Source organism: Pogona vitticeps, chromosome 4 (genome assembly GCF_051106095.1).
Source record: "Pogona vitticeps strain Pit_001003342236 chromosome 4, PviZW2.1, whole genome shotgun sequence".
NCBI lineage: Eukaryota > Metazoa > Chordata > Lepidosauria > Squamata > Agamidae > Pogona > Pogona vitticeps.
The window spans coordinates 125,966,372-125,986,675 of record NC_135786.1 but is presented as its reverse complement, the minus strand read 5'-3'; the positions used below and the strand labels follow the sequence as shown (position 1 = coordinate 125,986,675).

The 20,304-nt window shown below is 42.8% G+C and overlaps 2 protein-coding genes across 2 annotated transcripts in view; one reads left to right on the top strand and one right to left on the bottom strand.

The window, feature by feature from the left end:
* Positions 1–953: 953 nt before the first annotated feature.
* Positions 954–6,702, bottom strand: LRRC52 (leucine rich repeat containing 52). Its single transcript, XM_020812341.3, has 2 exons — positions 6,099–6,702; positions 954–1,279 (listed from the first exon to the last, which is right to left on the bottom strand). Exons 1-2 carry the CDS (start codon positions 6,700–6,702, stop codon positions 1,035–1,037), a joined length of 849 nt encoding a protein of 282 aa, XP_020668000.3. The 3' UTR covers positions 954–1,034.
* A 5,505-nt stretch (positions 6,703–12,207) lies between these two features.
* ADCY10 (adenylate cyclase 10) overlaps positions 12,208–20,304 on the top strand; it is a 119,351-nt gene continuing 111,254 nt past the window's right edge. The window contains exon 1 of the mRNA XM_078393076.1: positions 12,208–12,373. Within this exon, the coding sequence (XP_078249202.1) occupies positions 12,208–12,373 (166 nt within the window). The remainder of the gene's footprint in view (positions 12,374–20,304) is intronic.

Sequence of the window (20,304 nt, the reverse complement as noted above, 5' to 3'; positions counted from 1 at the left end):
CTGGACCGAGTACCCAGGCGGACACAGCTGGGAGAGGGGAACACCACCCTCCTCTCCCACCCAGGTCTCAGTAAAGCATGCCAGGTCAGCAGCCTTATCCAGAATTACATCATGGATGAGGGCAGTCTTATTTTGTACTGACCTGGCGTTCATCAACAGCACCGTGTGGCTCGAGGATTTGCTGACATGGTCACTTGATACCATCTGGTTGGGGGTAGGACTAGAAGAGGGGATAGATGTAAGGTATCTAACCTCTCTTCTCCTACGTAGGCATGTTCTACCCCCACCGCCATTCCTTCCCCTACCCAGCACCACCTCAATGGCTGCCCCCTCCAACGCCATACCCCCTTCCTGTTCCCTCAGATCCACTATGGGTCTCTCTTAATTGATGGCAATTAATAATTACAATTTATAAAGACCCTTCTAAAGCCCCTCCCCCCAGCCAGGTGGCTGATGTTGGGAGGGGTGGGGCAGCCAGGAGTAGCAGGGCCCAGTCCTGCAAAACAGAGGGAGGTTGAGCCAGGCTCCGTTGGAAAAAGCTGGCAGCTGGTAGGGGTCCAACCACAGTCCCATTGTTTCTCACACAGTGACCTGTAGAAGGCAGATGGTCTTCGGCTTCCCTGAGCGCAGGAATGCTGGTCCTGTTCACAAGTTGTGCTTGATATACTGTGGCCCATCAAATCTGATGACAATAACATTGTCAGTCCTTAAGCTGACTCAAGGCCATTTGTTGTTTTTCTCATGCTGTACATGTGATATGGGAGATTTTTGTTCCCTGACCAAAGCCCAACAGACTCTTGTTTGGGATACCATTTCTTCTTGTTCGTGTCTCCTTTCCTCAGGGAAAGCAAAGCAGCACAATATACTCGTTTGCTTTGTTTATTCAGGAGGAGGTTTGACTTTTTTTAGGAAAGTGTATTTCCTAAGGAGTGTCTGGGGGCAGCAGCGTTATTTAGTCCCATTGAACACAGTGGGACTGATTTTCTATGGAAGCATACATGGAAATGCACTATCAGCAAGTCAGGTTTCAGTGTTTAGTCAGCTTCCTCATCCTCATCTCCTTTGCCTGTTAAGAATGCATATATCACTGCACACACTCCCAAGAGCCAGGCCAGCACAATACCAGCAGAAAATATGCAGAAACCAACCAGGCCTAAGAACAGATAATCTCGGTGATCAAAATGGATGTAGCACTTGTAATGCAGCTGCTCCTGGGCCTCTGCCAGCATTCTCAAACCATGGACAAAAGCTGGACTGTAGCAGGTGACATTGTCAGTGTCTGTAGAGGAAATACAAGAAGGATTACAATCTTTGTATTGTTGGGTTTCTGTTAACTGGATCCCACCGTTGCAAGTGGAGGCTGTGTTTATATACTTTGTCCCTTCCCCCCACCCCCTTACTCAGGGACCCTGGCAGCAGGGCAGCCCAGGGACACAGGGGGCTGGAGGAAGAAGAGCAACAGCTAGGGCGAGATGGATCTGGGTGGCTGGAGGTGGGGATAAGGGAAGAAAAGGGGGAGTTGACATTGGGATTTGAAAAGGTGTAGAAGGAGTTGCCTTCAGTCTTTTGCATCCTTGGGAGCACTGGCCCCTACTCCTCCAAAAGCCCCAGACAGGGGAGTGGGTCAGTTTTGCTTCCAGGGGAGGCCATGGTGGGATAGTGCCCATCTTCCCCCTGCCTCGCTGCCGCATCTGGACCTTCCCAATAGTGGCCAAACCATCCAACAGCCTCAACAAGGAAAGCCCATGCCTGACCCAGAAGGGTCACTGGAGGTGGTGTCACTGACATCTGAGACTCATCCAGCTGCCTCAGCAGGAGGAGGAGCAACTCTGGTGGGAGGACCCTCATCAGCAGGGCACTACTAGCCCTCATTGGTAAATGCCAGGTTGCTGGAGCTATAGTGCCTGGATCCCAGACTCAGTCACAGGTACTGGACAGCTGGAGGCTAGTGTGAGAAACTAAGCCATAACTGCAAACAGGGATGCAGGAGGCTACTGCTAGGAACTGAGCCCCACATGGACTGAGAGGATGGGGGTACCAAAATGTATGGTCTGGGAATGTACCCCACCCCCCTGCCCCAATAAAAGTTAGTTGGAGCTTATGGGAGCTTCGGAACCTTCTTCCGGCCATGCTGTCTTACTTTATGTGAACTGCCCGGAGTAGTGCTGCGGCACTAGAGGGTGTGATATATCAAACTGACCCATCAAATAATACATAATATGCCCTACCTGAGATGGAGGAGGAAAGAGTTGGAAAATACTCGCCATTGCCATTTTTAAAAGTCCTCTGTTTGCTGTCACCTCAGCCCATCAGAGCACCACCCACTGTGTGTGCCTCTAAGCGAGAACGATGGTGGAACAACCACTCGCTGTTTGTCTCGTTCCTCAGAATCCAGCAGTCAGCGGGCGGCTGCTTGTCCTTTGTCTCACGCTGAGGATCTTGTCATAGTGAAACAGAGTGAGCAGTCTCTGTGGATGAACTGGTTGCACAAGAGGACCAGCACATACGTATCTCTAGAGAGGCAGCCTGGGCATATGTGCCAAAATCAGGGCACATATGCCCAGGCTGCCTCTCTAGAACTTGGCTTCTTCCGAACTTGGCATTTAGTTTTCGCTGCAGCAGAAGCAGCTGAAGAGACAGAGGCAACGGGAGGTGATGGTGTGCCCTGCAAACTCAGCCTTTGGCAGAGATTGCGTTGTAGGGATTTGGAATTTGGATATTCCCCTTTTAATGCAGAGAAACGCATGGAGAGATTAGCCAAGTCTCAGAACGTCTCATGTAAAAGGAAAAATGGTCATTCTGAGTGCTTCTTGATTAAAGATAGGAGAATATCTTTTTATTTGAAGTCCCAGGCTATGTTCTTTTATATGTAAAGTGTGCAATTGCATCTCTACACATCTATCTTCTGGGAGCAGAAAAGAGGGGAGAGGAAAGGTAGTTAACAAGGAAAGTAAGAGAAAGGAATTGGGGTCTCAAAGACTGAGGCATGAGGAAAAACTCTTACATTTAGTGGCAAATACAGAAACCAAAATTCTATTGCTTAACGTAAACCAAATCTTAACTTTTGTCCCTTTCCTCTCCAGGAAGTGAACTGACCCTGCTGCAGTTTTTGGGAGCATGCACATATATTGGCTTGATGCATGCATACACACAAAGGCCAAGTATTGCAGCAGGCATGCTTTGTTTACCAGGGAGGAACAGGTCAAAAGTTAAGATTGGCTTATGCTAAGCAACAGGATTTTGACCATGCTCCTCACATACACTCAGAGTAATCATGCAAGATTTTGCCTGTAATCATGCAAGATTTTGCCTGTAATCATGTAAGATTTTGCCTGTAATCATGCAAGATTATTATTTTTTCAACAGCTAGCAGTAGTCATGTGATTATACCTGTGGCTTTAACGCTTTCCACATTCAGGAAAACATTCTCCCCATGCCTCTTCTGTCACCTTGTCAGTCTAAATGGACAAGCTAGAGAGTATTCTGGTAGATTTCTTGCTATACTTACTTACTTTACCTTTATTGGCATAAAAAGCGCATACAGACATACAAAGGGTACAAAGTACAACTTGTGGGGACAGCCCCTAAAACACTAAAACTTAGGATTGGATTCTCGTTCTGTATTAGTTTGGATTATGTCTAGCAAAAATTTGCCGAGGATAGTCAAAAAATGCTCGTCGGACCGCTGTAAAATAAAACTAAAATATGCTTCGTCAGTAAGCCAGGGCTTTCGTTGTGGAAAGGAGGCGAGGAATTTGTCCCTCGCGGTCGAATGAAGTGGGCAATGAAATAAGATGTGGGGTAACGTCTCTACAACATTCATCATGCAGGGGCATAATCTGTTATTGAAGGGGATATTATTAAATCGGCCTGTTAGCACCGCCGAGGGAATTGAATTACAGCGGGCTAACGAAATTGCCCTTCTGATTTCGGGATTATGCAGTATGGAAATGTAGGCCGGTGGGCTGCCTACTACCAGGGGAAGTTTCCAGAACAGAGGTGAGCAGGATCTGTTTGCGGCACTTAATAAGTTTTGCGAATCGATATCGGCCAGTCTTTGTTTGACGGTTTTTAAGGCGGCCTGGAACGTGAGAGAACCCAAGGACTCCGGATCTAGACCAATCTGTTCAATCTTCCTTAGCCAGCCATCAGCAGGAGGGCAACTATCTTTTTTTAGATGATAGAGTAGGGTTGTTTGGGAGGGGTCAAAGTATATTCTTAGCCAGTATTTGCAAGTTCTGTGCCAAGCAACGTCCTTTACTGGGAGTTGTCCCGTTTCGAGGCATAACGCCTCATACGGCACGCAGTTTGGCATGGCCATGATTCTTCTCAAAAAAACTGATTGAAAATTTTCTAATGATTTGTGGTAGGCGTTGATCCAAATAGGGATGCCGTACAAAGCTTGAGAAATGGATTTGGCATTAAATATTTTGAGGGCTGCCAGGATTAGGCGGCCCCCTTTGTTATAGAAGAATCTGGAGATAGCCGTTGAAGATGTTTTGGCAGTTGCATGTGCCATATTACGGTGGCCCACCCAGGAACAGTCAGCTGAGAATAGTAATCCCAGATATTTGAAAGTCCTCACCTGTTCAATTGAATGGTTCTTGCTATATTTTTTCCTGTGAAGCGGAAGACTGAGCAGAAAAGGCACCCCAGAATTCTCCATAATATTGATAGGTGGAAATTTAGGGGAGAGGAGATATCATAAAATATCTTCCTGAAACTTTCTATTAAGATCCTTTTCTGCATGCAAATGTTGAACTATGGTGTGCTTCCAGTGTGGAGCCAGAACATGCATTTTTTTGCATTTGGATATGTCCTGGAAGAGGAAATGTAACTTCCTTCTTTTGGCATCTTTATAATGAATGTCAGCAGTTGCCCTAATATATCTGATGGACTCTTGGTCATCATTAGATTTTGGACATGCCTGTAGTAATGAAACTAGTGATGACAAGCAAAGCTTATGAGACATGGGAAATATACACACACTCTTTGGGATGAATTCTCTTATAGAGTGGGATGGTGGTGAGGGGGCAGAACAGATTGCCTGAATCTACTCTTACACAATAGATGATAACAGTTGAGCAGAGCCAGCAAGTTATCAATAGTATCTTGTGCCAGTGAGTGACATGGAACAGGCTCCGTTTTATTTTAGCTTCAGAAAGAAAGAGGAACTCTTGCCACCAGATAATCTTACATGCTGCATTAAATTTTAAGCACTGTTCTCACAGAAGTCGCAGAGAATGCAAAAATGATATGTCTGTTTCACACACATTGTGTTGATCTTTGAAAAGTTTTAGGTGTGTTGTGTGAAAGAGGTGGGAAATGGAGTTGTCCTGGCTGCATCTAAACAGCCTAATTTTAATTTTGATACCTCAGTTTTCCTCCTCTGATGGTGAGGTTCTTAAGAATAGGAAACCCGACTAAGCAGCACAGTTTTATCTATATCTCAGTTGGGTCCAAACAAGGAATATCCTGACATTGGTGAGAGTAGTTCCACTTTGCAAAAGTGTGACTGAAAAGCTATAATATTTGTTGAATCAGTGGCTCAGTGTAGCAACATGTGTGTCAATCTTAATAATCCCCCAAAGAGCAACAGTTTAAAATTGTGATCTCAGCCAACTTCTCGGTAATAAAACAGGATGAATGCCACTCAAAGAGAAACCCATGGGTGGCTTTCTGCCTCAGACGCTAGTGCACAGTCAGTCACCCATGAATGTCATCAGGAAGACCTTCAGTGTGAATTGCACATGAGAGTGTAAGATAGTAAGAAGAAAACTCGGCATTGCTTTGCATCTTCAAAGAGCGGTTTTGCTTCATTAACTCCAGCGGTAAAGTACTTCATGTCTGCATTATTCACAAAGCCACTTTGTAGGGTAGTAAATTACTGTTGTTCTGCCCTGCTTTGACTTCAGGCAAAGTAGGGGCTTTGAATATGAGGATGTGGATCTTGGGGGAGGGGGCACCTCTCCCTACTTTAGAGACCAAACAGAGCTATATAGACTAGGAACATCCTCATTCCACAGCCTGTAAGCATGAACCCTAGAGTTCATCCAATAATAGAACAGACTCCTGGTTTCTAAGCATGTCATACTCACCGAGGATCGTTACCCCACTGTCTTTCATCCAGCTGCACAGTTCCATGAAGGAGCAGTTACAGAACCAGGGATTCCCGCTTAGGCCCAGGCTTCTCAGGTTAGGCAGGTCCTTCATGGTGGTTGTGTCAATGAATGTCAAACTGCAGCGACTCACATCAAGGTGCCTCAGCCAGGTGTTGTTAGCAAAAGAGTCCTTCTCGATCTCCACCAGGCCAGGGTTGTCTGAGAGTTTTAGTACAACCAAGCTGCTGAGCTGTGAAAAGGTGCCAAAGGTCACCAGGGTGAGGTTGTTGAAACTGAGGTCCAGGTAAACAAGCTTAACAATGCTAACAAAAGCAAAATCCAGATCCTCGCCTAAAGAGTTGCCACTGCAGTCGAGGTAGATTAAGTCACTGAGGAAGTTCAACTCTATCGAAGGCAAATAGCTGAGTTTGTTTTGAGCCAGGATCAGCTGCCTGGTGTCCAGCGGTACGGTGGCTGGGAATTCCTCCAGCTGCTTCCCTGTGCAATTCACAGCCAGATACTGGCAAGTGCATTCCTTTGGGCAGCTCATGCTTTCAGCTGCCCAACTCATTCCAAGGAGAAGCATCATCCACACAGACATGCCACTACTTGAGAGGGACACGATGTGGCATTGCAAGCAGCACCCTTTTTTGCTTGTGCTCTGATGGCCTCTGAGCAACTCTGAGAGAAGAACCATTTCTTCTCTATACTAAACCTGAGGCTGACTCGGGCTCCTGTCTTTCCACGTCAAGATCTCTGGCAAACTGCCAGTTTAAGCACCTGAGGCACGGAGCTCATTTTCTTGAAACTGCCAACTCGCTGCCTGCAGTAAAGCACATCTCCCATGTCAGTTGGCTGCCAGGGGACACCTTTCTGTCATCCCCAGGTAAGTTCATAGGCAGGTAGGTCTGTGGCACACTGTTTACGCTTCAGGGCGCGTGTTTGTGTTCTGTACATGGCGGGGATGCAGGGGGCCTCTGTGCCAACCAACTGTTTCGTTTCCAGAGAAATTTCAGGCAGTCTAAGATTGACCAGACATGTTCCCTGTGACAAGTCAACTCACATTTCCTTGTGTCACACCACTGCTTTTAAAAATAACATTAGGGAGAAGGCTTAGTTAGAAATCCTCCCGCAAAATCTATTTTTCTGGATGCTGAGGGCCCACCTATTTGTATTGAGGGCTGTTAAACCTGGAGTGGGGTACCCAAATGGATGCTTGGTGTGGCCTAGAAATCCCTAAAAGATTTGTTGCATTAAAACAGTAGATATTGGATTATTATTATTATTATTATTATTATTATTATTATTATTATTATTATTATTATTATTATTATTATTATTAATAATAATAATAATAATAATAATAATAATAATAATAATAATAATAATAATAATAATGATGATGATGATGATGATGATGATGATGATGATGATGATGATGATGATGATGATGATGATGATGATGATGATGATGATGATGATGCCATATTTCTCCCAACAAGGGACCCATTGGAGTTATATCCCAAATATATGTTGTTGGTTGTGTCAGGAATAAGGGCACAATAGCAATGCATGAAACTGGGCAGCTAGTAGATTCAGCATAGTTAGGGAGTAGAGATTACAAGCTTAGAAGAAGTATTTACTTGACGTGTCATAACAGTTCCAGACATAAGTATATGAACATGAAGGCTCAGCATAGCACGCATGAGAGCCAGGAGGCCAAATACGTACCTTGATGTTGGGCATAATTTGGATAAAACTATGTCCGTCTTCCTTAGATGTTAGATTATGATTGGTCTTAGGTATGGTGAATGTGTTGTTGAAATTTGACAGTTCTTTCTGGTGTGTTGCAAGTGTTGGTATTATTGAGGTCCTAATGAACTGGATTCTGGAAAATCAGAGGGAGAACAACCCAGTGTCTGGGTTGAATATGTAAGATCAAAACATACCATCTGTCAGCATTGATTGGCAAGGTAGGAAGAGATTGCTTTAAAGTGTTTCTCCCCTGCTTGCTGGCAGAATATGCCACAAACCCTAGTTAGGAGAGAGATAGAGATAGAGATAGAGATAGAGATAGAGATAGAGATAGAGATAGAGATAGATAGATAGATAGATAGATAGATAGATAGATAGAGAGAGAGAGAGAGAGAGAGAGAGAGAGAGAGAGAGAGAGAGAGAGAGAGAGAGAGAGAGAGAGAGAGAGAGAGAGAGAGAGAGAGAGAGAGAGAGGACAAAAAAACCCAAGAAAGAACGATTATGCACCTAATTGAGTGGGTTCTGGGAAATACAGTGTGCATAAATATCCAGGGTTTGCTAATTTGTGGTCTGGTGTGTTGAAGCACATTTGAGGGTTGGTAGTGTTGGCACTGACATGATTTCCAGCCAGGCTACGTGAAGGGCTGCATTCTTCCTTACTTGCTCTCTCAGTTTTAAGGTCTTTGAGGGAGATGCTTTTCCTGATCTCATTACCCTCTTAGGCTTCCTTGGAAATGCAAAAGAGAATGTGTGTGTGTGTGTGTGTGTGTGTGTGTGTGTGTGTGTGTGTGTGTGTGTGTGTGTGTGTGTGTGTGTGAGAGAGAGAGAGAGAGAGAGAGAGAGAGAGAGAGAGAGAGAGAGAGAGAGAGAGAGGCACTTCACACATTTTCCTCCGCATGATATAGATTATTGACCACAACACTGTAGAGATGAGAAAGAGAAGCATGAGATTCATCATATCACCATCACCATTCACCACATCTTTACAGGGTGGCACCACTTCTTTTATCTCATCATCATCATCAATGATCAAATCATTGTGTAATTTTTCAGGTGCAAGAGAAAATTCCGGGGTGGCCTTAGAAATGGGTGAGGAGGAATGGAGTTTGATTGGCTGGAATCATGCACAGCCCTCTCATTCCTTTCTCTCCTTTCAGGTTTGGCTGGCTTCCCTCCAAGCGGGCTGCCCACTGCATCAGCCAGCCAGACTCTGGTCTCTTCCCAGGTGATTCTCTTTCACCAGCACAGAGCCACCTTCAAAAACACAAGGGGACTTCATACCTGACCTCATCATACAAACATCATGCAGAGACATTTGCTTATCACCATTCTAGTCTCTTAGCCTTGGCATCAGGAAGGCAAGCATTCCTGCCCTACCACTCTGAGTCCTCATCCCAAATGTTTTCTGTGCTCCTCCTCTAACATATTCAAAACCACACTCACAGTTTTATCTTGCCAATGCCAATGCCATGCTTTCATCTGCTAGCAAATCTCCTATCAGTAGCAGGTGCTGGGCGCAGGCTTAGCGGCTTGCTCTTTGGTCCTAGTGCCCTTTGTTATTATTTCACTGCCTCCTTTAGCTCTCTTCAGGCAGGGTGGGTTGGTGGGAACTGAACAATTAACTTTTTTTTTCCTATTTAAAGGCAGAGAAATAACTTTTTTTCCTGCCTAGTCTACCTCAATAGGGAAAGGGAGGAAGCAGTGGTGAGATATGTATTGGCAAAGAGGTGAGATAGATTGTGAAACTTCAGTTACAACAGGAGCTTTCCTTTCAATTTGGTGTTTTAAGGCTAGGGCTTTACCATTCTTTCTTGATGCCCCCCCCCCCCCCGTAGGCAAATCTTTTTGTTTCCCCTTTTCTCCCTAAATACAGGTATTTCTCTCTCTCTCTCTCTCTCTCTCTCTCTCTCTCTTTCAACCCCTCACCTGTTCAGTAGTGACCCTATCCAACCTCTTGACCTCTTGGGAGATTAATGGTTTTGGGAAGCTTTCAAAAATTCTTTCTTAATTTTTCTGATTTGCAGGCTGGAAAAACTTTGGGTTTTAAACATTGGAGGGGCCTACTTTGTTCAAGCAGTAGGGCTGCTCTCTTTTTGGAGTGGTTTGGAACTATCAGGACTGGATGGAAGGGTTTCTCTAAGAAATACTCGGGTGTCAACAGCTTCTGATATGATCCAATATAATCCTGATGTGACTGTCTGATCGCACCCGGTTCCTCAGCATTGTGTATAAATAAGCGTGTGCACTTGAGTCACTTTGTTCCCCGCTTGAATATGTTTACTGGAGATCAGGCTTTCTTGCTCTCAGTTCTCCCTGTTCTTAGAATTATAGCATCATGAAGTTGGAAGGGGCCTACAAGGCCATCGAGTCCAACCCCCTGCTCAGTGCAGGAATCCAAAACAAAAAAATTCTCCCAGGTAGTTTTCTAAATCTCTCTGGAATGCCTCCAGTCTTGGAACACTCGCCACCTCTAGAGGGAATTGGTTCCAGTTCTGCCACAGCACAATAGAACTCCCACTAGTGCTTTTACAGACTGGAGTCTTTTCAGTTGATTCTGGGTCCTGAGGTGAGTAAAAATGATGGAAACAAGCAAGAGAAAGGACAGGCTGTGGAGGTACCACTGCATGTGCAGAACTTGGAGAAGACTGACAGCTCTCCAAAAATAGCATTAGAGGATTCACCATGCCTATTTTCTGTGCCACCTTCGAAAATATGCATTCCATTATACAGTGGTGCCTCGGTTAAAGAGTGCACCGCATAATGATGAAATCGCATAGCGATCCGTTTTTTCGGATCGCTAATGCGATCGCTTAACGTTTTTTAAATAGGGCTAAATTCGCTTTGTGAAGACCGGTAAGCGTTTCGCTTACCGATCTTCGCAAAACGAAGCCCGACGATCAGCTGTTCGGCAGCCAAAATGGCCGCTGGAAGCCCGGAAATGGCCCAAAATGGCCGCGCGCAGCATTTTCGCGCCCTCGTTAAGCGAGGCGAGGGTGCGAAAATGGCTGCCGGCCATTACGAAGCTTCGCTGAACGGTGAGTATTTGGCCCATTTGGAATGCATTAAACGATGTTTAATGCATTCCAATGGGTTTTTTTGATCCGTTCAACGATGCTTCAGCATAGCGAAGGTTAATCCGGAACGGATTAACCTCACTATGCGAGGCACCACTGTAGTTATGTTCTTGGAGTGACAAGTAAGAATTGAGGCATTACATAACTTTATGCAGTTATGTCCTTTAAAAAAATAAAATGGTTATTCACATTCCCCATCCTAATTGCAGTTCAGCTTCCCCATCCTAATTATAATATGAGTGGAGGTATTTTTCAGCTTATCAGACAAATTCCAAATTGAGAAGGCACCTATGGAGAAGCACATTTCAGCAGTGGGTGAGGCTGAGTAGAGTGGGGATGAATGTAGAATAGGTAGGGCCAAAGCAAAATGTATGAGGCTGCATGTAATTCTTAGAAATGTAGTCATGTTCCTACCATATACAGTATATAAAGCATAGTTCAATTTACACGTGTATCTACTCAGATTAAAGTCTCACTGCAGCTGTTAGACTTCAGCTCAGTTCTGTGCAAGGTCTAGAAGTTTAAATACTTCTTACATATCACAGCAAGAGAACCTTGCAGGCCGGAGGTGGCCTCCCAAGGGCCATCTGCCTGAAGATCACCCCACGTGTGATCTTTGGAGTCATATATATGAAGCATAGAATGGCTTGTCAGTGTTAGTTGCCTCTGTTTTGATTGTCCTTGAACTGCAAAACAGAGCCCTAAGAAAATTAAGAAGCATGTAGTCAAAGGTTATTTATGTAAAAATGTATGTGAAATATTTGTTGGTGTTTATATTACTGCAGGCAAGTTACTGGCATGCAGTGGTTTAGGTATCTGGCTGCGGAGCCAAAGGTTGGGAGTCTGATTCCCCCGTGTGCCTCCTTGATAGAGGCTGGACTCAGTGATCCATACGGTCCCTTCCAGCTCTGCAATTCCGGGATTCTAAGATTCAGGGTAGTCCAAGAGTGTAAGCTTGAGCAAACATCTGCTTTTAGAGAAGCTCAACAGGGATTCAGGATCTCTGTCTGGACTATGAGTTGGTCCATGGTAAAAGTGAATTCATTGGCAAAATAACGGTTCAGCCTAGCAACGAGCAACAGGACCATAGTATTCAGCAATTCTGATTGGAGGAGAAACTGCTGCCACTTCATTGTGACATCTGTCAGGCAACAGAGGTGGTATCTAAGCATTGGAAGGAATCCTTGCAATGCTGGAACACCACAGCTGAATGCCTGATGTGTCTTTTCTACCTCTAAAATAGTGCCTCTGTAAATTTGCTACATCCACATACAACGATGTCAACAGAAGCAGTACAGAATGAGAAGAAAAAGAAGTCAGAGTTCTCAACAATTGGCAAAATAGCTGCACACATCCCTGACCTCATAGTATACGATGGTTTCTCCCAGGAAGTGCCATTCATTAAGGATTTTGATGGTGTTTTACTCTTTATTGACATTTCAGGTAGGCTAGACGAGTTCAAGGGTAATGTGAGTGGATCTGAGAGAAGGGGTGGAGATTTGAACAACATTTTTAGCAGAAAGGTGTATAAGATTTCAGAATTCCATATTTTGGGGAAAAGATATGCAAGCCATCTCTTGCTCATCCTCAAAATAGATTTATTTTTTCAAATAAATCAAGCTGGTAAATACTTATTTATTTTATTATTTTATTTATATGCCGCCCACTCTACCCAGAGGTCTCTGGGTGGCTTACAGCAATTAAAATTCAATTAAGATACAATAAAAGATAAAATGATTAAAACACAATTAAAATTGCCATCAGGACACACAGTTGATGTTATTTCAATTAAAAGCCTTCTGGAACAGGAAGGTTTTGACCTGGCGCCAAAATGTCATCAATGCTGGTGCCTGACAAATTTCAGTCGGGAGGGCATTCCATAGTCTGGGGGCAGCTGCCGAAAAGGCCCTTTCTCTACAAGCCCTCCCTTTTATCTCCTTGAGGGACGGCTCTTTCAAAAGGGCCCCCTGGCTAGATCTTAACTGCTGGTACTTTAAAACTTCCAGAGGGTTTGTTCGGTTTGGATGTTCAGTCATCCAAAACCCTCCCATTTAGCTGTTTCTTCCCCTTTGTTGGGCCAAAAAAAACTTTCAGAAAGGACTGTAAAACTATTGACCAGTAGTGGGGAAATGATACTTCACACATCATTTACCATTAAGGAGGAGCCCCTCCTGTGCCCAGGGTTCACTTGTTCCCCTACCCTTCCCCAAGACAAGGCTCTTTTGGCACAGAGAAGAGGAGACTGGTGGGAAATACATGGCGACAGAGAAAAGAGAATAGGAAATTCACTTAAGGATGGTGTTTCAGATGTAATAAGCTCCTCCAAACACAAGGATCCTCTCCATCTGTAACTTCAACCTATAGTAAGAATTATCTCCCATGATTTCAGAAAATATGCAAATTCTATAATATACTTTAGGGACAATATTGTAAAAATGTAGGAATTCTACACATCAAAGGATACGTGTGAATTTTTGCATTAATTGAGTGATAAGGGAAATTTCTAGCCATCATAGTTTGGAAACTATGAATAATTTACGAATTTCTCAATAGATTTGGTTGGGAGTAGAATGAGCAGCTGCCAGTTCTATGGCCACTGTCACAGCTCCTGCAAGCTTGTGACTAGAAATGTATGATTAGAAGAGACTAAACAGGGTGTACAAACACATTTCTTGTGAACATTTATGAAGATGGATGGATAATACAGTGAGGTGGAGCACCTAGTTGCAGATTCCTCGCTGTGCCTTGTAGGAGAAACAATGGCCTGTGTAGCCTTGGGCAAGTTGCACGGTCCCAGAGCACACCTAAAATGAGAATACTGAACTTCTGAACTGCTGGATAGCTCAATAGTTTGGATATGACAACATTGGCAATTATAGGCCCGTCACCAATATTTTCTTCCTTAGCAAGGCTGTAGAGAGGGTGGTGGCTGATCAGTTTCAGGCTATCTTGGATGAAACCAATGTCCAGGATCCATTCCAGCTGGGCTTCAGGCCACGTCACAGTATGGAAATGGCATTGGTCACCCTGCTTGATGACCTATTGAGGGAGGTCGATAGGGGCAAAATGTTCTTGTTGGTTCCCCTTGATATCTCAGCCACCTTTAATACCATCGACCACAGTATCCTCCTGGGATGGCTTTCCATTCCCAGAGAGTCCAGCTTGGAGAGAGAATATTGGCCCTGTGGCTCCTCAATTGTAGAGTGCTGCAGGGCTCGATTATCTCCCCAACGCTGCTTAATATCTATATGAGGCTGCTGGGCGGGGTCATCTGGGGGTGTGGTGCTTCATGCCATCAGTATGCTGATGACACACCACTATACATTTCCTTTTTTCCAATAGCAGTGGATGCCGCTGTGCCCCTTGAGTGCTGCCTGGGGGCTGTACTGCAATGGGTGCAAGAGGGTGAACCTGGACAAGATGGAGGCTTTGAGGGTGGGGGCCCTCCTCTCAGTAGTTTGGGAAGCTCCCTCTCTTTTGGGGGGGTTACTCTCAGTACAAAGACTGTGGTCTGTAGCTTGGGGGTTCACCCTGACCCAGCGCTTACCATGGAGTCCCAGGTAGTATCTGTGGTCCATACCACCCATCTACATCTTCAGCGGATTGCCCAGCTGCACTCCTATCTTGATGCTGGGGTGCTCACCACTCTGATCCATGCGCTCGTAGTCTCGAGATTAGAGTACTGTAATGCGCTCTACATGGGTTGCCCTTGAGATTGATGCAGAAACTACAAATGGTCCAGAACACGGCTGCCAGACTAACTGGAGTGAAAAAATGTAATCATATTTCCCCCACTCTGGCAGCCTTACACTGGTTGCTCATTCATTTGTGCATTGACCTCAAGGTATTAATGTTTACATATAAAGCCCTAAACGGTTTAGGACCTTGATACCTGGCAGAGTGCCTGCTCCCACCGAGTTCTGTTTGTGTCACTCGATGTAGCCAGGCTTGGTGACTGAGGGGCTTGACCCCAAGAGAGGCCCAGAAGGAGAGAACTAGAAACTGGGCCTTCTTGGTGGTAGCCCCTCGCCTCTGGAATATCTTGCCCCCTGAGATTCGCCTGGCACCCATGCTGGGAATTTTTAAGAACAACAAACTACAGTACTGCTAAAAACATTAATTTTTTTAGACAGGCCTTTCCAGACCTTATAACGGCCTAACATAGTGGTTGTTTTAACATTTATGTTATTAGTCCTGCCACCTTGCCTCCATTTCATTTTAATTATTTTCAATTAAATTTGTTGATATGTATGTGTTTAATTTTGATTTTATAATTATTATATTTATTGTTCTAAATTGTTATTTGATGTTATATTTGTTTAACGTATAAACCACCCAGAGTGGCCTTGGCAGCTAGGTAGTTGGTATAAAAGTCAAACATCCATCCATCCATCCATCCATCCATCCATCTGGCTGAGGACCTAAAGGTTCAGAGTTTGATTTCCCATTGTGCCTCCTTGACAGGACTGGACTTGATGATCCAGAGGATCCCTTCAAGCTTTTCTAGTATACTAATACCACTACTGCTACTGCTACTGCTACCACCACCACCACCACCACCAATGAACAATCTCCAAAATGTCCTATGCTCAATAGTCTTGCTCAGCTTTTGTAAACCAAGGCCTGTGGCTTCCTGTGATCTTCCTCTTTTTCTGCTGCCTTCGATCTTTCTCAACAGCTTCAGTTTTGTCATTTTTGCTTCCATAGATAGTTCAGGCTTCATTTGCTCTAGGACCCACTTGTTCATCTTTCTGGCAGACCAGAAAGCAAAGTATCTGCAAAGTTCTTCTCTAGCACCATATTGCAAACAAATCAAAAAATTTTTCAGCTTTCTTTGCTGTCCAGCTTTCACACTCATACATGATCAGAAATACAAGGATATGGATGATCTTGGCTTAGTTTTCCAGTGACACTTCTTTGCGTTTGATGATCTTTTCTAATTCCTTCATTGCTGCTCTTCCAAATCTCAGTCTTCTCCTGATTTCTTGGTTGCAGTCTCTGTTTTGATTAATGGCTGAACAAGGGTATACAACATCTCCAACAATTTCAATTTCTTTATTGTCAACCATAAAGTTGTGTAGTCCTTCAACAGTCGTGATTTTGGTCATTTTAACATTCAACTGCAGTTCTGCTTTGGCACTTTCTTCTTTCACTTTCCCTAAAAAGTCATTTCAAGTCATTGCTGCTTAATGCCAGTAATATTTTGTCATCCACATATTTTAAATTGCAGATCCCCTTATCCATGGGATCAATATCCTCTAATTCACCAGTCTGAAAATATTAATGGTATTAAAAGAAAAGTTCTAGAAATAGATATTTCAAAATGTAAAGTTAGTAGAATCAGCCACTAAAGGGAGCCAGAGACCATGATATACAGTATTTAGCATGCATTAGAGAAATATATTTCCACAACATCATTACCAGAATTGGCCACTAAAGGGACCAAGATACCATGTTATGTATATCATTCACTATTAAAATAGCACTAGATATTAGATTAGAGTAGGCATCATTCAGTCTTGAGAGACTATGATAACGTGCTCTGAATAAGAACTTAGAACAGTGTCTGGTGTGGCTGAGGCCAATACAAGAGTGAAAATCCCTTTCACACTGAAGACAAATCCAATCTGTCCCCTGTCCAGCTCCCTGATTTTGCTGGTTTCGTGACTGCCTCTTTGCCTCAACCTGCTGGACAAGGATCTCATCAAATTTGGAGAGGCCATGATGCAACGCCTGCCTCCAGGCTGAATGCTCAGATGTCAAGGTTTCCCATCTGTTGAGGTCCATTCCTAAGGCCTTCAGATCCCGCTTGCAGATGTCCTTATATCACAGCTGTGGTCTCCCTCTGAGGCAATTTCCCTGCACTAATTCTCCATACAGGAGATATTTTGGAATCCAACCATCAGCTGTTCTCACCACATGCCTGAGCCAACATAAACATTGCTGTTTCGGTAATGTATACATGCTAAAAATTCCAGCTTGTTCTAGGACTACTCTATTTGGAACTTTGTCCTGCCAGGTGATACCAAAAATGTGTTGTAGACTACACATATGGTAGGTGTTCAGCTTCCTCTTCTGCCGTGCACACAGGGTCCAGGACTCACTGCAGTATAGGAAGTGTGCTCAGGACACAGGCTGTATAGACCTGGATCTTGGTATATGCCATCAGCTTCTTATTAAGCCATACTCTGTGTTTGTCCATCTTGACATCTAGGGAGAGAGTGTCAGAGATCGTTGAGCCAAGATACACAAAGTCATGAACAACCTCCAATTCTTGTGTGGAGATGTTGATAGAGGGAGGTGAGTCCACGCCCTGGCCCATGACTAGTGTTTTCTTCAGGCTGATTGTTGGCAGGCCTTGCTAAAGCGATTCATGAGTTGTTGGAGGTCTTCAGCAGAATGGGCAACAACAGCTGCATCATCTGCGAAGAGGAAGTCCTCATGCATTTCAGCTGGACTTTGGTCTTTGCTCTCAATCTAGATTGAGCAATAGGTATAATCCACATTTTTCAGCAGCTCTGGGTGGTGGGGCATTGCATATAGGGGTCTCATTGTATTGATGTTTCTTCCTGCAATTTTCACTAATCCTTTGTCTGAATCAAGCTTGGCTTTCCATATGATACGTTCTCATACAGATAAAGGAATAAAATGAAGCCTTGTCTGAAACCTTTGCCTATAAAAAACCATTCTATCTCTCCATATATTGTCCTAATTGCAGCTTCTTATCCATAATTAAAGTTTCACATCAGGACAATGAAGTACTGAGGCACACCCGTTTCTTTCAGAACAACTCATAGTTTCTCATGATCCACACAGTAAAAGGCTTTGCTGTAGTCTATTAAATATAGACTCATCTTCTTCCGAAATCTTTGGAGCACTCCAATAGGAAGCAGGTATTTGCAATATTTTATTTATTAATTTAAGGGACGTGGTGGCGCTGCAGGTTAAACCACAGAAGCCTCTGTGCTGTAAGGTCTGTAGATCTTCAGCTGTAAGCTCAAATCCACATAATGGAGTGAGCACCCGTCGCTTGTCCCAGCTCCTGCCAACCTAGCGGTTTGAAAGCATGCAAATGCGAGTAGATAAATAGGGACCACCTCAGTGGGAAAGTAACAGTGTTCTGTGTCTAGTTGCACTGGCCATGTGACCACAGAAAATTGTCTTCGGACAAACGCTGGCTCTACAGCTTGGAAACAGGGATGAGCACCGCCCCCTAGAGTCAAACATGACTGGACAAATTGTCAAGGGGAACCTTTACCTTTATTTATTTATTTATTTATTTATTTATTTATTTATTTATTTATTTATTTATTTATTCATTCATTCATTCATTCATTCATTCATTCATTCATTCATTCATTCAGTGTGTTTCCCCATAGGTCATTCAGCATCCTTAATCTAGGCTTAAATTTCCCTTTGACTTCTTGGATATTCTGGAAGATATTTCTTATTTTCCCATTCTGTTGTTCTCCTCTATTTCTTTGCCATAGTTATTGTAATACAGTAGTTCTGTTTGTCTCTATTTCACAGTTGCTGAACAACTGTATTTATAGTTCTAAATGTTTCTTTAATCTCTTACTTGCTTCTCATCATACCTTACAATTTTAATTGTTTTTTTCCCATTATCCATTACTTTCATTATCCATTGCTTTTCTGCATTCTTTCCTAATAATACCTGTAGCTTCAATTCACGGTTAATTGAGTTCATTCATGCAGATCTCTGGACTTCAAAATATTGTTTTAATTGTGTTTTGGCACTACAATTCTTTTAGTGTTCTTTTAAAAATTTTACTCTAATGTTGGATATTAACATAATCAGTATCACAATCTGTTCCTAGTCTTGTTTTGACAGAGATAATACAACTTCTCAGAATCATAGAATCAGATAACAGAATCATAGAATAATTGAATAGGAAGGGGCCAATATGGCCATCGAGTCCAACCCCTTGCTTAGTGCAGGAATCCAAATCAAAGTAGATCTGTTAGATGGTTGTCCAATTTTCTTTTGAATGCCTCCAGTGCTAGAGCGCTCACCACCTCTTGAAGTAACTGGTTCCACTGTCATACTGCTCTAACAGTTAAAAAGATTCTTGGAAGGCACTTCTCAAAGTTATGTTACTATAATTGTAGATGTAATTTACATGCATTACCTTTGAAAATTTAAATGTTGAAGAGGAATAAACAGTTATCAATAAATTGAATGGTCTGGTCTTCAAATAGACCTAATTGGCAAATGCACCAAACCTGACTTTAATTACTCCGAGGGACATTTTAATGGCTTAGAATAAAAAGAAGAATGATTTCAGTGATATCTCATGACACCTTGCCTATGAAAGATCAATTTATAATCACGTGTAATTTACTGAATCTGCAAGATAAAAAATCTAAAGAAATCCTTGCATAATTTTGTTCTGTTTTATTTATTTGTTTTTATTTATTCATTTATTTTGTTTTATTTATTTATTTATGTTTTGATTTGTTTTGTTTTGTTTGCTTTCCATCTTACAGAATTTTTAAATTGTGTAAAAATTCCTTTTTTTATATGGTTCTTGCATTTTGTATTTTGTGTTATATGCCACATAGAGTGGTCACAATTGACCAGATAGGCGGGGTATAAATGGAATAAATAAATAAATAAAAATAAATAATATATAAGAAAATATGAATGTTCAGGTGGAGTCAAGTGATATTAACTTTCTATGTCCAGTAATAGATTTAACAGGATTGTATGAGCAGAAAGTACTAAGGGGAATTTAACTTAAGAACATCTGCAATTAACAATAGATGAAGAGTAAACTCACCTTCATAAGAGCATTGCCATCTTGGATGAGATACCATGTAAATTAGTATGTTATATCCAGAAATGAATTTTTTAAAACTAATGTTATTAAAAACTCGTGGGTCAGCTGATATCTACTTATATTATTATTGGATTTGGGCACTTGCTAAATGCCAGGCAGAGGGGCAGAGATAGAAGAGAAAATGGTGACTAGGGTACAGCTATGGTTGATTTGACATATCATTTTTAAATGATGAACACCAAGAATCTTAAATCTTAGGGGTTTGGAATCAATAATTGTAATGATCAGGAGAAGAACCACATACTGTTTTTCTTCGAGAAACAAGGGAGACTAAGATAACATGACCAGAAGTAATTCAAAAGTTTGAGGAGTGACAATGGGCTTGGCAACATCTTTTTTTTCTTCACTGTGAATGGAAACTACTTTGCCTGATCCAAGAGGCAGATTCTTTCTTTTTCCTTTTTTTTTTTTTTGTTAAAAGATCTTTTGCAGGGAAAATGCATCACACCCATTTATGATTCAAAGATTGTACAACTTTTTGAAGGAAGTATTGCTGAACCTGCTCCTCCCATT

Excerpts from the sequence above, each read along its gene's own strand:
- LRRC52 (XM_020812341.3), bottom strand. The coding sequence starts at position 6,702 with ATGTCTGTGTGGATGATGCTTCTCCTTGGAATGAGTTGGGCAGCTGAA. Across the intron at positions 1,280-6,098 it reads CAGTGGGGTAACGATCCTCG|ACACTGACAATGTCACCTGC; the intron begins GTGAGTATGACA and ends TTTCCTCTACAG.